This window comes from Rosa rugosa, chromosome 2 (assembly GCF_958449725.1).
Source record: "Rosa rugosa chromosome 2, drRosRugo1.1, whole genome shotgun sequence".
NCBI classification, from domain to species: Eukaryota; Viridiplantae; Streptophyta; class Magnoliopsida; order Rosales; family Rosaceae; genus Rosa; species Rosa rugosa.
The window spans coordinates 57,764,185-57,778,469 of NC_084821.1; the positions used below are offsets into that span (position 1 = coordinate 57,764,185).

Here is a 14,285-nt window from a genome sequence, read left to right on the forward strand (position 1 = left end):
GAAAATAAACCGCCCGCGGCTTACCACGGAAAATGGGCACACCCAAGTAAGAAAATGGAGCAGTACCCAGAGAAATTCCTAGAGTAGAAATAATAGAATGCTTCCTTCTTTCAAGGTGACGGCTAATAAAAACTTGGGACTTGGCTTTATTAATCATCTGACCTGAATTGAGACCATACTCCTCAAGAAAATGCAAGACCCTAGCCAAATTTCTTTTATCTCCACGACAAAAAATAATCACATCATCGACAAACAACACGTGAGAAGGAGCACAATTGCCTCTTGGGGATGAGATAAGATTCAAAAGACCAGATGAGACCATACCAGAAATACCTCTACTAAGTGCTTCCTCTGCCAGACAAAAGAGAATTGGTGAAAGCGGATCACCCTGGCGAACACCTCTACCACAAGAGAAAAAACCGCAAGACTTTCCATTGATTGAAATTGAGAGCCTTGCAGAATTAAGCAGAACTCTCACCCACCCAATAAAAATCTGACTGAAACCAAAAGCTTCCAGAACCTTAAATAAGAAATCCCAAGAGAGAGTGTCAAAAGCTTTTTGTATATCCACCTTAATGGCCACATTACCACCATAACACTTATTATCAAGTAGATTGAAGCACTCTGATGTTGAAAGAATACAATCAGCAATATTTAACTATATGTAAATAGTGTAAATGAATATGGTAACTTTTGTTCTCAATATTGTAATTTTGGTTCAAATACTTGTAAATTTTTGTTCAAATAGTTGGAAATGAGTGTATGAGATACTCACCACTACACTAACTTGTCTTGTAACTAACACCTCGTTCCGTACGTTTAGGACCCTATCACTAATATTGTCTTTTCTTTGAGAGATTGAACATAAGTTGTTTAGCACACATGAATATATTACAACATATATTTGAAAGGTATACTGAACTTGATCAACGTTGTCATGCTTAAATATTCTAATTGGGCCATTTCAAAAAAATAATTTCTAATTGGGCGAGAACCCCAAAAATAAAAAATTAACGTTAAATTGCAGATTAAAGAACCAAGATAACAATCAGCTACATTGAGCTGGTGTTATGTTCCGACGTCCCTATCCATGGTCTTGTGTTTGTTGCCATATATTATTGTCCTCGATAACCATAGTCTCCTTGACTTCAAACGAACACACTTCCCTCGAAACTAGATCATATCACAGTTCAAAATCATTACAAACTTGAAATCTGGTATTCAATAACAACACATAACCAAATTGATATAAGTGTGATATGGAAAAGTCTTTTGGATTAGCTCAAGTAATGAGAGAGGTAAATTTGAGTTAAAATTAGACAAAGTTATGGTGCAATTCACTCCAATGTAACACTAAACCTATGGGAAAACATGAATTGAGGTAATTCCAAACAACACATGCACTAAGCATATCTGCAAAACATGAATTTATTAGATGGTTTATTAATAACTTAATACAAAATAACCACGAATCAAGCAACACAAAAATGAGAAAAGGCACAGAGCAAGAAGAAGTATTATCTTTATTGGCTTTGATGGCGTTCTCCCTTCCTCCTCTCCAATTCCCCATTTCCTTTTGCTCTCTCTACTCTTTCTGGTTTTCCGAGGAGCAAAGACGCAACGCCACGCCAAATCTTCGCCTCCTCTCTTTTTCTCTCCATGCATTCAGCATTTTATGTTCATAGAGTGCTTCTATTCATACCTCCTTTATTGGTATGTATATTGGTATGTATACCTCCTCTCATTTTTGAACATTTTAAAATTCAATACTGCCCTCTTTTAAACTGAAAAAAAAATATATAAAAATATATTCTTGTTTATGCTTTTATGTCGCTCTCATCGTCCTAGTTCCTCTTTGTGGTTCCGTTTTACTGTCTCTCCTCTTCCTTTTCACCTCCATTTCTTATTCTCTTCCCTAATTCCTCTATAATCCTCTCTCCAACTCTTCTAATTTTCCATGTTTTCTAACTTTCAGTCCTCAATTTCTTAAACCCCTCCAATGGTCGTGTTTCATCAGTATTTGGTTGAATGAAAAAGTGCTTCAATTTGGTTGTATATATATATATGCAGACATGTACGGTATATGTTGCTATTTTATTCTTAATCAGTCAAGTTTATACTAAATTCCTCCTATACAAGATAAGTGCGAGTTTTTACCACTCCATCAATTTCTATCATTCCTCCATGACTTTTGGCTGCTAACAAATCTATAAATTAATTAAACTCAACCTCATTATTTCCTCTATATTCTTCGTTCCATCAAGGAGCAACATCTAAATTGATCCACTTAAACGAACAGTTTGTCAAATGGATAATCAATAGAGAGGAAAATTAATGTTGCTAGAGAAAGGCACAGGAGTTACAGAGGTTTGAAGAATAGGAGGTTTAAATAGAAAAATAATGGACAAAATGGGAAGTTTGGTGTTAAAAATGGTGGTTGGAGGTCCAAATACTATTATAGGAGGTTTGAATAGAACCACTCATGTTCATAACCCTTCTTGAAATCTTCCAGTTCAGTCAAACCAATGACCATGGACAATTTCGAAAGTATAAAAAAGACACTAAAGATGAACTAAAAAACCAACCTCGATCGCTTTATTAATAGAGATTAATACTTCATATGAACAATCACACTAGTAATTGAAAATCGATTATAGAAAATTAGAAATTGAGATATTCCGGCTTTGGAATGGTTGAATGGAACTCCTAAAATTTGATTTCTTCCACTTTTTTACAGTAAAATGATTGGGAAAATGACCATTTACACAATTTTGGGGTTAATTAACCCCACTTACCCAAATACTCTAAGAGATTGCCCACTTACACAATATTTTATATATATTTTGCCCTAATACCCAATTAAGTAATTTTTTATTACTTTTTATTTATTTTTAGGACAATTTTGCCCTCTCCTTCTTTGTCACTTAGAGAGAAAAGTCATCGGAGACCTTGCCGAACTCCGGTGACCGGAATCCGGCCATCTAACCTGTAACTGGATTTCGGCGTCCGATTTTATTGCCCTCTAGTAATACCCAATAATCATATTATTGCCCCCCAATACTCTTTTTTATTGCCTCTCAATAATCATATTATTGCCTCCTAATAATCATATTATTACCCTCCAATAATCATATTATTGCCCTCCAGTGAATTGCATAAACTCCCAAAACCAAAATGAATACACTACAGACACAATTGATCAATTTATATGTTCAATTCTACATGTTTATTTTTTTTTTCCTTCCCCATTCTCGGAGCTCACAGTTTACCCAAAAAAAATAAAAATTGGCCACCTAGAAAATGCTCTGGGCACCAGATTGGAGCAAACTGCCCCCGGCCGGGACTTCCTCTCTACCAATCCTTCCAACTGCCAACTGCCACCTCTGCCACAAGTCCCCATCCTCTAGTTCGACGCTGACACCACTAACAACTCCTGCCTCGCCGTCCAGGCCCGACCCGAATCCTACCTCCTCGCATATAATGACGAAGCCCACAGACGTTGTCGAATTCGGTCTCCGGTGAGAGAAGAAATCAGTGAGGGGGGAGGAGAGAGAGAAGAAATCGAAGAGGGGAGGGGAGAGAGAGAGAGAGTCTGAGAGGAGTCAGAAGGCGACGGCGTTGCCGGATTCGGTCTCCAGTGAGAGAAGAAATCGGTAAGGGGGGAGGAGAGAGAGAATAGATTGAAGAGGGGAGGGGGAGAGAGAGAGAGAGATGAGTGTAATTTATTAATTAAAATGAGGGCAATACTGTCAATAGATGTTAGATTGGGTAAATGAGAGTAAAAAACTCTTAGTGGAGTAAGTGGGCAATTTTTAGGCCAAAATTGTGTAAATGGTCATTATCCCAAAATGATTATCCTAATTAGTAGTTACCATTATTAATAAAATTTAGGGGTGGACTCGATGCGGATCGGGCCGGTTTGGGCCTGAAACAGCAACCACACCGCTGTAAATAATATTTGGGACGGATTTCTGGATTCACCGTTTTTATCGGTGCGGTTTCGGGGTAGATTGATTGATGCGGTCTGGTAGATTGATCCGTAGAGAGAAGAGAGAAGCTCCAAACCAGCAAAACATACATGAGTGAGAACTGAGAAGAGACTAGAGAGAAGAGAAGAAGGGAAAAATCTAACCCGCACGAGATGAGGCTCTGGCCAAGAAGAGAACAAGATGGGGTCTGGTAGATCGATCCGTAAAATAAAGCGGGTCGATGCTGTGTGCCGTCAAAACGACGTCGTTTTACTCTCAGTGCGCTTACCAACCCCTTTTTCCCGGGTCGGTTCGGTCAGTAACCGTTTTCTCGGTCCATTATGCCCATTGCCCAGCACTCAAGTGATAACACTTTATTAGCCCGAGAGCACTACTGCTCAAGACGAACAACAAAGCTCGACCATTAATTCGCAACCCTCAACCAGGCAGCACCACCCTCAGCTACATAGTCCAAAATCGATTTTGATATGGATTGATAAGTTAAATTGAATAATTTGAGTAATCTACGAATGTATTTAATCAGCGTGTTCAAATCTGAATGCAGGCCAATTAGATTCGGAACCAAACCGTTTGCATTTTGTGTTCCTGAGCAAAAAGAAGATATTTGCCTAAGATTGCCAGAAGTACTGTTGAAGAGGTTTATGGGATTAATTTGACCTGATTTCAAGCACTTTAATGTTGGCTGGAATTTCAACAACCCAATCAATCTCTCAAAAAAGCTAGACCTAACGCGGTCAAGACTCAAGAATATTGACACCGTTCGAAGGAAAAGAAGGCGCGTACACCAATTATTAGCGGCCAAATTTGTCACTTAAGCATGGAAAACTTAACGCCGTCTTTTACGACAATTTCCAACCACATCAGCATCCAATACAGGTGTTCTTTCCTGGATAATAGCGACGTCTTAAATCTGAAACTGGTCACCGTCCTGTATTCTTAGACCTGCCAGCTGACGTTTAAAACGATTGGTAAGAACTCGTCAACAGAAACCAATTGCTAGGAAATGTCCTCTCCTCTTCGATTATTGATTACTTTAATTTGGACCCGGTTGGTCTGAAGAAAAATATATATATGAGTTTGGTCGATCTCAGTGAACTTAATAGAGAAGTTTGACCAAAACAGAAATGCGTATCTTACCCGTGGGCATAGGCAAACAGGATCTGACGTGCAAATGCTGGCATTGAAATAGTCTCTGCAGTTATCCAGCTAGCTAGCAGATCCATTATATATTATACATGCATATTCAGGACCAAAGTAAGAAGGCAGGGAACCAAAGAAGCTGGTAGTCTGTCAGGAACAAGCAAACGAGCCCAAAAGAACTAATCTTTCTCTTTCCCTTCATTGCTTGTTCTTCCTTTTGTTCCGTGGTAGATGAAGCTCGATCGTTCTTTTGGGCTTGTTTGCTTGTTCTTCCTTTTGTTCCATGGTAGATGAAGCTCGATAGGCACCTCCAGCTATTTTCTGATTACGCATATATGCGTACAGGTACTCATCTTTTATCTCTGTCTCATCCTTGACGATGGCTCCCGTAACATTACGGGCCAGAGGAGAGCTCATTACATTGGGGATTCAATGCATATATAGCTAAAATTTCTTTCAATGTGGAAGAGGAAGATTTTGAACTTCGTCACCCCATTAACAGAGAACACCTCATGTCCTTTATCTCTATCAATTAACATTTATCACTCATAGCAGTTATATCGGATGTACGAATATGTTTATTGTATTTGCTAGTTTTCATCGGAGGTGAAAGTTTAGCTCTCATCCTGGTTTATCCTTGGGAACTCATGCTAGTTTTCATCGGAGAGAGGTGCGATTGGGCAAAATTATGTGATTCTTTAAGCTTAAACTTTAATTAATTAATTTCTTCTCTAATTCCTCAGTTGGGCGTTAATTCCTAATTGTCAACTCTTGTAAGACCATCTGCCATTGTAGGGCATAACTCCATATATGGGCCTATGGGGTATCATCACCTCCCACCATAACTCCATATTATTTATTGTTTTGTTCTGCTTTTGTCCCTCTATATTGAACTCACCCTATTTATTTTTATTTCATGTGTATATTTTATCAATTTTAATTACACTTCTTTTTTCTTCTAAAAGTTTATGCTTATAAATTTCTTAGTAATAAAATTTAAACCATTATGAAGATCACAACGAGATCTTTTATTTGAGTCTAATGTTGAATATATTTAGACTAAATTATCTTAATACATAATAATGAATTATACTCCTTTTTTCAATTATGTCTTATGGCTTTTGGCTTACCGTGGGAAACTTTTGCTATGCTGTTCAAAGGTTCCATGGAATATTCCTTGATGGTAAGCCATATAGCAAGCCAATTATAGCTTACCGTGGGCCGTGGCCGATGCTCTAACAACCACAAAAAAAAAAAAAAAAACTCTTGTAATTAACAATACTATCATGAGGCATGCGTATGCAAAAATGCATTTTCCCACCACTTTAGCTAAAAAAATGAAACTATCTTATATACATATTCAGGGCCCTTTCACTAAAGGATTCTTTTTTTTGGCCAGTTTGAGGGACAACAAGAACAGCTGTCGGATCTCTTTTAGTGATCTTGGACGGCTGAGATTAAATCAAAGTGGTCACAGCTTTTCTATCATAGACATCTACGCACATGATTCCTACTAGTCCACTTTTAGCCTCCACTCTCCACGATGACTCCTATCCAAAACGTTTCTATTTTTCTATCCAAAACTATAATCAGCTATGAAACCATCATCACCAGAACCAATTCAAGCTCGTCTGATTTTCTCAACGTTCGTTGTTTCCACCCCAAACTTATCTCTCCTCCTCTTTTCTCCAACCTCAAAGAACAAACCCAAAACTTTGTTTTCATTTCCTTCACTTTCCAACCGCAAAAAATTGCAACTGGAGGCTTCTTCAATTTGACGGGATATTATTAGAGGTTTTTTTGGAGAAAAAGATAAACTCTTGATTCGTGTATTATATGTTTGTGTTAGGAAAACAATTGAAACTCAGATCTGATCTGAAAATGCTACAGTGGTTAAATTTTTCTTCTTCAATTGATTTCTGATAAATTTGAGAAAACTATACCTCCGAAATTCATCTTCTTGACTTCTTCCTTGATGGATTTGAAGATTATATCTGCAAGTTTCATTTTTTTTTATATCAAAAAACGAACCGAAATTGTAACCGATGTCGATGTCGATTAACTGATATATCAGTGTTGAAATCTGGCCGGTTTCGATGCCGGAAATCTAAAATTGGGAATTCTGGGTTATAGGTGTTAGAGAGCGTTGAATTCTTTGATTTAAATATTTAATCTCAGCCGTCTAAAATCATTAAAAGAGATCCAACGGCTGTCCTTATTGTCCCTCAAATTGGCCAAAAAAAAAATGGATCCTTAGTGAAAGAACCCTATATATATATATATAATTACTTCTCATAAAGACTAGAAATTATAACATAAAAAACTACACAAACTTCTTTGTACAAGATAGAAATAGAATAACCTAACATTTCTTAATCATAAGTTCATAACACCCCCACACGCACAAAAAAAAAAAAAAAACTCTTGTAATTAACAATACTATCATGAAGCATGCATATGCAAAAATAATACTTAGAATATCTAGTCTTTTCGCACCACTTTAACTAAAAAATGAAATTCTCTTTACTTCTTAAAAATAATAGAAACTATAAAATAAAATAAAAACTATACAAACTTCTTTGTACAAGATAGAATTAGAGTGACCTAACGGAAAGAACTCCCCCCTCCCCCCAAAAAAAAAATCAATCTAAACGTGTATAGAAAAGATGACTACAATATACTAAATTTATCGAACTCAATAACATTACAAAAACAATAACCCCAAAAATCACACTTAATTAACAACTACAAAGCTCACATCACCAATACTAAAAATGATTCATAGGTTAATCCACACAACCCAAAACAAATAATACCCTAAAAAAAACACATTAGTCTAGATTATGTCTAAATCACCAACTGAAGACTATCTCACCAAGAAAATGTTGTAGAACAAGGCTGAATCCGATAAACACTAACTTGCGACTTAACTACGCATAATAACAAACTCTTTTACAATTTTAAACCTACAAGAATCTAAAATCTAAATGTAAGAATGATGACCAAAAAATAATAGTGAAATCCTTCATTATTGTTGTTGTTGACTAAAAGTTCAAAATCAAAGATATGATTGACAATTTGACATGCAGTAAAATAAGTTTATTACAACCTTCATCAACAAAAAAAAAGATGTGGACTACAATTACTCAACGGATGGGGGTTGATGGGGTCTTACCGTCTTAGCAAAACCACACAATTCGTGTGGTATGTAAATATCTGGTTGATATTGCTTACTTCCAAAATTGACCAAGTCTGATCGAAAACGTGTTGACTTTGGTATAATACTATAATATATGAACACAAGATTGTGGACCTTTTTGGGATTGATTCTGAAATACCTGAATTTTTTTATATCAAATTTAAGCATTTTTCCTGTGCACAACAGTCACTTGACAATTGCTCAAAGCCACTTTGTAATGCTTCTAAACCTCAACCAATCCTTTTCTTTCTTTTTTTTAACATTTATATATATATATATATATATATTTTTTTTTTTTAAATTAAAGAGAAATTTTAAATACACACCCCTAACTACTTAATACACATCCCTATTATTTTATATTTCAAATTAGATTTTATAAGTATGTTAAATGACCAAAATAGACATCTATGTATTAGAAGAAGAAAAAAATTGAATCGCGCATTTCTATGTCTCTTTTTCTAAACCCTATACGTTGCAATACATCAATTAATTGATGTCATAATGGAGTTGGGATAGGCCAAAATATCCAGCAAAAAATAGAAGAAAATATGTAAAAGAAAATTATGAAATCTCAATATAGTAATATCTAATAATCATATTAAATAATAATCTTAATATAGTCAAATAATATGATATTTCATGGTTTTAGAGATTAAGGGTATTTTAGGTCATTTGGGTTGTGTATTTAGTCTAATATTAGAATGAAAAATTAAATAAGTGGTGTATTGAGTATGGGGTGTGTATTAAGAAAATAAGGGTGTGTATTTAAAACTCCTCTAAATTAAAAGCGGTTCTATCATTCTAAAAAACAATCTCAAACCTATCATATGTATTTGATTTAACAGTATAACTACAACCTACAACAAATTCTAGGAACCATTGAAAGCTTTATAATTTTAAATCAATTAACAACAATACTAAAACATTAGATAGAATGCATTAATTGGAAAAAAAAAACAAATATTAATTGGACATCAATGTGCTTCTGAAAAAAATAGAAAAATTATTAATCTACACTGTACATTCAAAATGATGATCACAGTACTAACCCAAAAAGAATGACTACAAACAAGGAATCATTGAAGTGACGAAATAGTATTCTAGGAGCTCCATGGATTCCTTCACGTACCATTTCATCAAACTAGGAGCTCTCGATTAGAAGCTGATTCTGAGACAGCAGAGGACCTCATACTGGTGGATCCAATATCAGATTCAAGTATTCTAATCTTCATGATGACACCCCATACGCATTTCCCAGCCAAATCGATTGGCCAGGAAACCATCGCTATTAAAAGACCGACACCCCATTGTGCCCAATTCAACCTTGCATTGCCAGCAACCTTGTGTGCAATCTCAACAAAACCCACCTGCATCGTGATACTAACCCCCACAGCCACCCATAACCATCGAGTTCGAAGTATACCTCTGAACACATTTTTCTTCTCTAGCTCCCTTGAGCTGACTTGATTAAATACCTGACAAAGAACATAACTGCTGAAAACTATGGACTCCATAATCTTCTCGTTGATGCCTGGGAGAGCTTTATATTTGGACTGAAAGGTGACCAAGATGGCAGCCTGATATAAAGCTTGAAGTAATATGTTTCTCCACATTGCCTTGGTAATGAGAGATTCAGTTTGTTTTACCGGCGGCTTTGCCATCTGCTCCTCGGTTGGCGGCTCAACCAGTAGCGCAAGCCCACATAGTGTCACAACCATATTTGCCCACACTACTTCGATTGCCCCAACTGTGCCATGTCCCGAGGACATTGTAGTGATCGAGATTGTCACAAGCAATGATATATTCATGGTGAGCTCAACTTGGATGTACTTCTGAATGTTGTAGTGAATGCATCTTCCGATCCGAATAATGTTGACCAAGAAACTGAGACTGCAATCGGGGATGATGAGATCAGAACCCTCTCTTGCCATCTCACTAAGGCAAGTCCCTATTGCAATCCCCACATCGGCTTCTTTTAGAGCTGGAGTCTCATTTGTTCTAGCCCCAACCATTGCTACAACATGGCCCTCTTCCTTCAGACGTTGCAGTGTGTGGAGCTTGTCAGCAGGTCTTCCCATTCCATAAACAGGACTTTCACCTTCCGACAGTACTGACTCTTTATCTTTTGGGAACTGGATGATGTCCACTCCTGCTTTTTGTAGAACTTCCAGTGCTTCCATTGTCTCAGTGCAACACTTCACACCTAGAAGTCCTATCAATATTAAGCTGTTGCCTTCTTCAGGCATTAGAGCATCAATCTTCTTGTACGCAAATGCAATGGTCTTGAGATGTTTGGACTGCATGTTCCCCATAATTTCTTTAAAATCACGTTTCTTCTGTTCATCCATGAGCTTTGTTGTCCCCTTGCTGTCATAGTATTCGGAACACATGGGCAATATTGTTGTTGCAGGTCCATTCCAATAAAAGCACATATCTCCAGTTTCATTGTCCTTCATCAGAACTCCACTAGCCTCCTCATCGGTGCTCAACTTTTCGCTCCCCACAATGGTGCAATTTTGCAATAAATTCTCATTGTCCATACCCAAATTAGATTTGGCCCACGGTAGCAGGACCCGGTGTTCTGTTGAGCTACAAGGGCTTGAAGGCATCAAAAGTGGTGTGCTAATTCCTTTGTATAAAGCTTCACGAACGTGTCTGTTAATACCAGCAACACTCTCTGTATCGATTATTTGATCCCCATCACAGCTCACGTCGACTTCAATTACAGGGTTCAAAGTTAGCCCATCACCAATGCAAATATTTGACACACAGCCCATGGTGAAACAAGCTAAGATTCTCTGAGCACTAGCTTTCCCAGACAGCGTGGTCTTAGTCCAATAATTGATGGCAAGTGCAACTGAAAAAGGTACTCCTTCCGCTAAGCCTACAATCAATAAAGGCAGATACATCGCCAACACACTAATCTGCCCACTTGATTTCATGAAAAATCTGCCAATGACATTGATTAGCTCCTCGCTTGCAGTTGGTTTAGCCTTGAACTGATCAGCTTGGAGGCCAGGGTACTCATTAACCTTTAGAACCACGGAACGAATGATAAGCACTACAGTCATGAAAATTGTGATCAAGAGCCCAACATTCTGCAACCTTGTGCTCAAGTTATCAAGTTGAGCTGGTAATTGGTCCTGGTTAGGTGTACATCTAACTTGGCCCATCAGCTCACCTAATGTTGTCTTCATCCCCACACAAGTAACCAACATGCGACCATTACCATTTACCACCCTTGCACCATAAACCAGAAAAGGATTGCTGTCATCGACGGTTGGAAATTTCATACCATCTTCCAACACTAAGGATTCACCAGTCGAAACGAACAAACCATCAGCAGGAACTAGAGATCCCAATTCCAAGCATACTATGTCACCTGGCACAACATCCGATGGGGAGATATGAAGCAGGTTTCCTCCTCTGCGGACCTTAGTTTTCATTTGACTAGTATTCCTGGGATGCGGCATGGAGAAATACTTGCGCATTGTAGGTACAACCACAAGTATGATGATCGCAAACATTCCGACAACTCCTTCAAGCCAACCATTACTTGGGCCTTCCTGCTGGATACCAAATACAGTTGACAGGATGACACACACGAAGAGAAGGAAAACGGTCCAATCGAAACAAGATTGTCGGAGAAGTTTAAAGAAGCTTGGAGTTGGAGCCTGTGTTGTTGAGACTACTGCACTGCATCGATCATGAAGATCTTGTTCATCACCTGGGATTCCACTGTGTAAATCTGTACTGAGTGCCTCTGCAATTCCTTTGATGCCTCCAAAGTTCTGTAAGGTAGCGAAGTCCTTCTCCTTTACTATCTTGGAAATATTTGCATGCTGGATCTTAGCCTCATTAGCAATCCTGGTAGTAATATCATTCTCAATGTTCAGATTCACTTGGTCAGAAACGGTAGCAGTACTAGTGATGGTACCATCATCCTCCACGCTCAAACTTGATACTGCTTTAGAAACGTGAGGTGATGCAGATGCAAGGTGTGTAGTTCTGGTAAGTTCCAGTTCCTGCAAAAATCAATTAGCATGAAGTTAAACAACAATATGATTAGTGATAGATATATAAATCCCTACAGAGTTAAGCATATATTGGAATCGATATCTTGCATATACAACTTATCTTTATACTACAGTACTCTATTAGTTATGGGCATTAAACTAGGGTACTGATTATGTTCCTCAATTTATACCGATATTTGGCTATTCATGCAATCTCAAACATATCATATGAGTTAAGCATACAATGGAATCCACTACCAAGCACTATTAAGTTAAGCATATATTGAAATTCTTGTCTGTCTTGGTAACAACGGAATAGTATGTAATGGTCATTCTGACTTTTGATCAATATATTGGCTCTACCTTCATTCAAAAAAGAAAAAAAAAGTTTAATGCCCATGACTACCAAGCACTATTATTTGAATTTCGGGACGATTTTTTTTTAAGGAGGTTGGATTGTGAGATCTCAGAATTTCAGTTTTGTATTTTAAATAGGAAAACTAATTTCTAGCTACTTTTGCTTGGATTTCTCTTATTTTTAAACTCTTTATAGCTTTCAAAAATTATTTTAAATTTTTGATTTTTCAAAATTTGTCTTTCAAGCCTATAGGATTAAAGAAGTCGTTATGAGTTCGTAGGATTTTTCGGACACCCGAGCTATTTTTAATGATTTTTGGAAGTTGGTATTACCCAAAAATTATTTAAAAATATAATTTTTTAGGCAGCTTGATATGGACCGTTGATTTCAAACACCGCTATATTTGAACCGTTGATTTCGGTTATGAATACGTGGAACCAGCTTGAGGAGCACCATATCACAGCCGGGACCGACCTCGGTCTCGACCTGTTTTCTCCCGGTGACACAACCCGATTTCTTCTCAACTTTCCGGCCACGCCTGGACGTCGGACCAGCTGCATTAGATTCCTCTTGACGATGCGAAGCGAAGCCCTGCTCTCTATGCTCCAAACAACCGAAGGCGACGGCGTATCGAAGGCCGAAAGCTTCTCAGGTTGGCCGGTGAGTTTCTCCGATTCCGGCCACTGTCGAACCTATATCAGAAGCTTCCTCTTGACATCCTCAACATTTCTGTGTTGTTGGTTTTCCAAGATGACTTCTGGTAAGAGAGAATCGAAGCTGGGAAGCTTTGGTACTTCTGGCGAGTCTGGTCACTGTTGATGGTAAGTGAGGTATGAAACTTGATCAGCACTTCGAGGTCTACATATCTATATACATGGTTTTGATTTTGATTAAGGTTTGAGAGATTTGAGGTTTTGGGCCGTGTCGGCCACAGTTAAAAACCACCGTGTGTGGCGGTGGTACTGGTCTTCTCGGCTCATTCTGGATTTAGTTCTTGCTTAGGAATAGAGGTGGCAAACGGGCTGCTAAGCACGAGCACGGCAGGGGCTCGGCACGGCCCAAGCAGGTTAGTGGCCCGGCACGACCCGAGCACGTTAGAATAACGGGTCAGGTTGGGCCTAGGAATATTAGCCCATTGGCCCAGCCCGGCACGGCCCGAGCAAGACATATTGTGGGCCGGCCCGTTACAAACACAAAATTTCATTTTGTTTTTAAAAATATTAAAAAACCACAATGATGAGATTTGAATATTAGACTTTTTTATTTAAAATCTCATGACAATTCCACCAATGCTATTTCTTTTATGTTATCAAAATAGTGAAATAAAACATTATATCCATGTTTTGACATAAAGTATTTTTTCTAAATATTAAATATATGTTTATTAATAAAGACTAATCTCATAATAATACAACTATAGAATGAAGAAAACAATAATATGATACTAAATCTTCATTATATTAATAAAGAATAATCTCACAATAATATACTAAAAGCAATATATTTTGAGTTATTTTTTTTTTTTCTTTCTTTCTTGTAGTGGAATATAAAAAATTATTAGAAAACTAATCTTAAAAAGT

General features: G+C 37.5%; 1 protein-coding gene and 1 long non-coding RNA gene across 2 annotated transcripts; one reads left to right on the forward strand and one right to left on the reverse strand.

Moving 5' to 3' along the window:
- The first annotated feature begins 3,976 nt into the window (after window positions 1-3,976).
- LOC133728744 (uncharacterized) lies at window positions 3,977-5,753 on the forward strand. Its single transcript, XR_009855981.1, has 2 exons — window positions 3,977-5,474; window positions 5,724-5,753. It is a non-coding gene; the product is annotated as an uncharacterized LOC133728744 (long non-coding RNA).
- Window positions 5,754-6,528: 775 nt separating this feature from the next.
- LOC133731130 (calcium-transporting ATPase 12, plasma membrane-type-like) lies at window positions 6,529-12,556 on the reverse strand. Its single transcript, XM_062158578.1, has 2 exons — window positions 12,539-12,556; window positions 6,529-12,356 (listed from the first exon to the last, which is right to left on the reverse strand). Exons 1-2 carry the CDS (start codon window positions 12,554-12,556, stop codon window positions 9,468-9,470), a joined length of 2,907 nt encoding a protein of 968 aa, XP_062014562.1. The 3' UTR covers window positions 6,529-9,467.
- Between the last annotated feature and the right edge of the window lie 1,729 nt (window positions 12,557-14,285).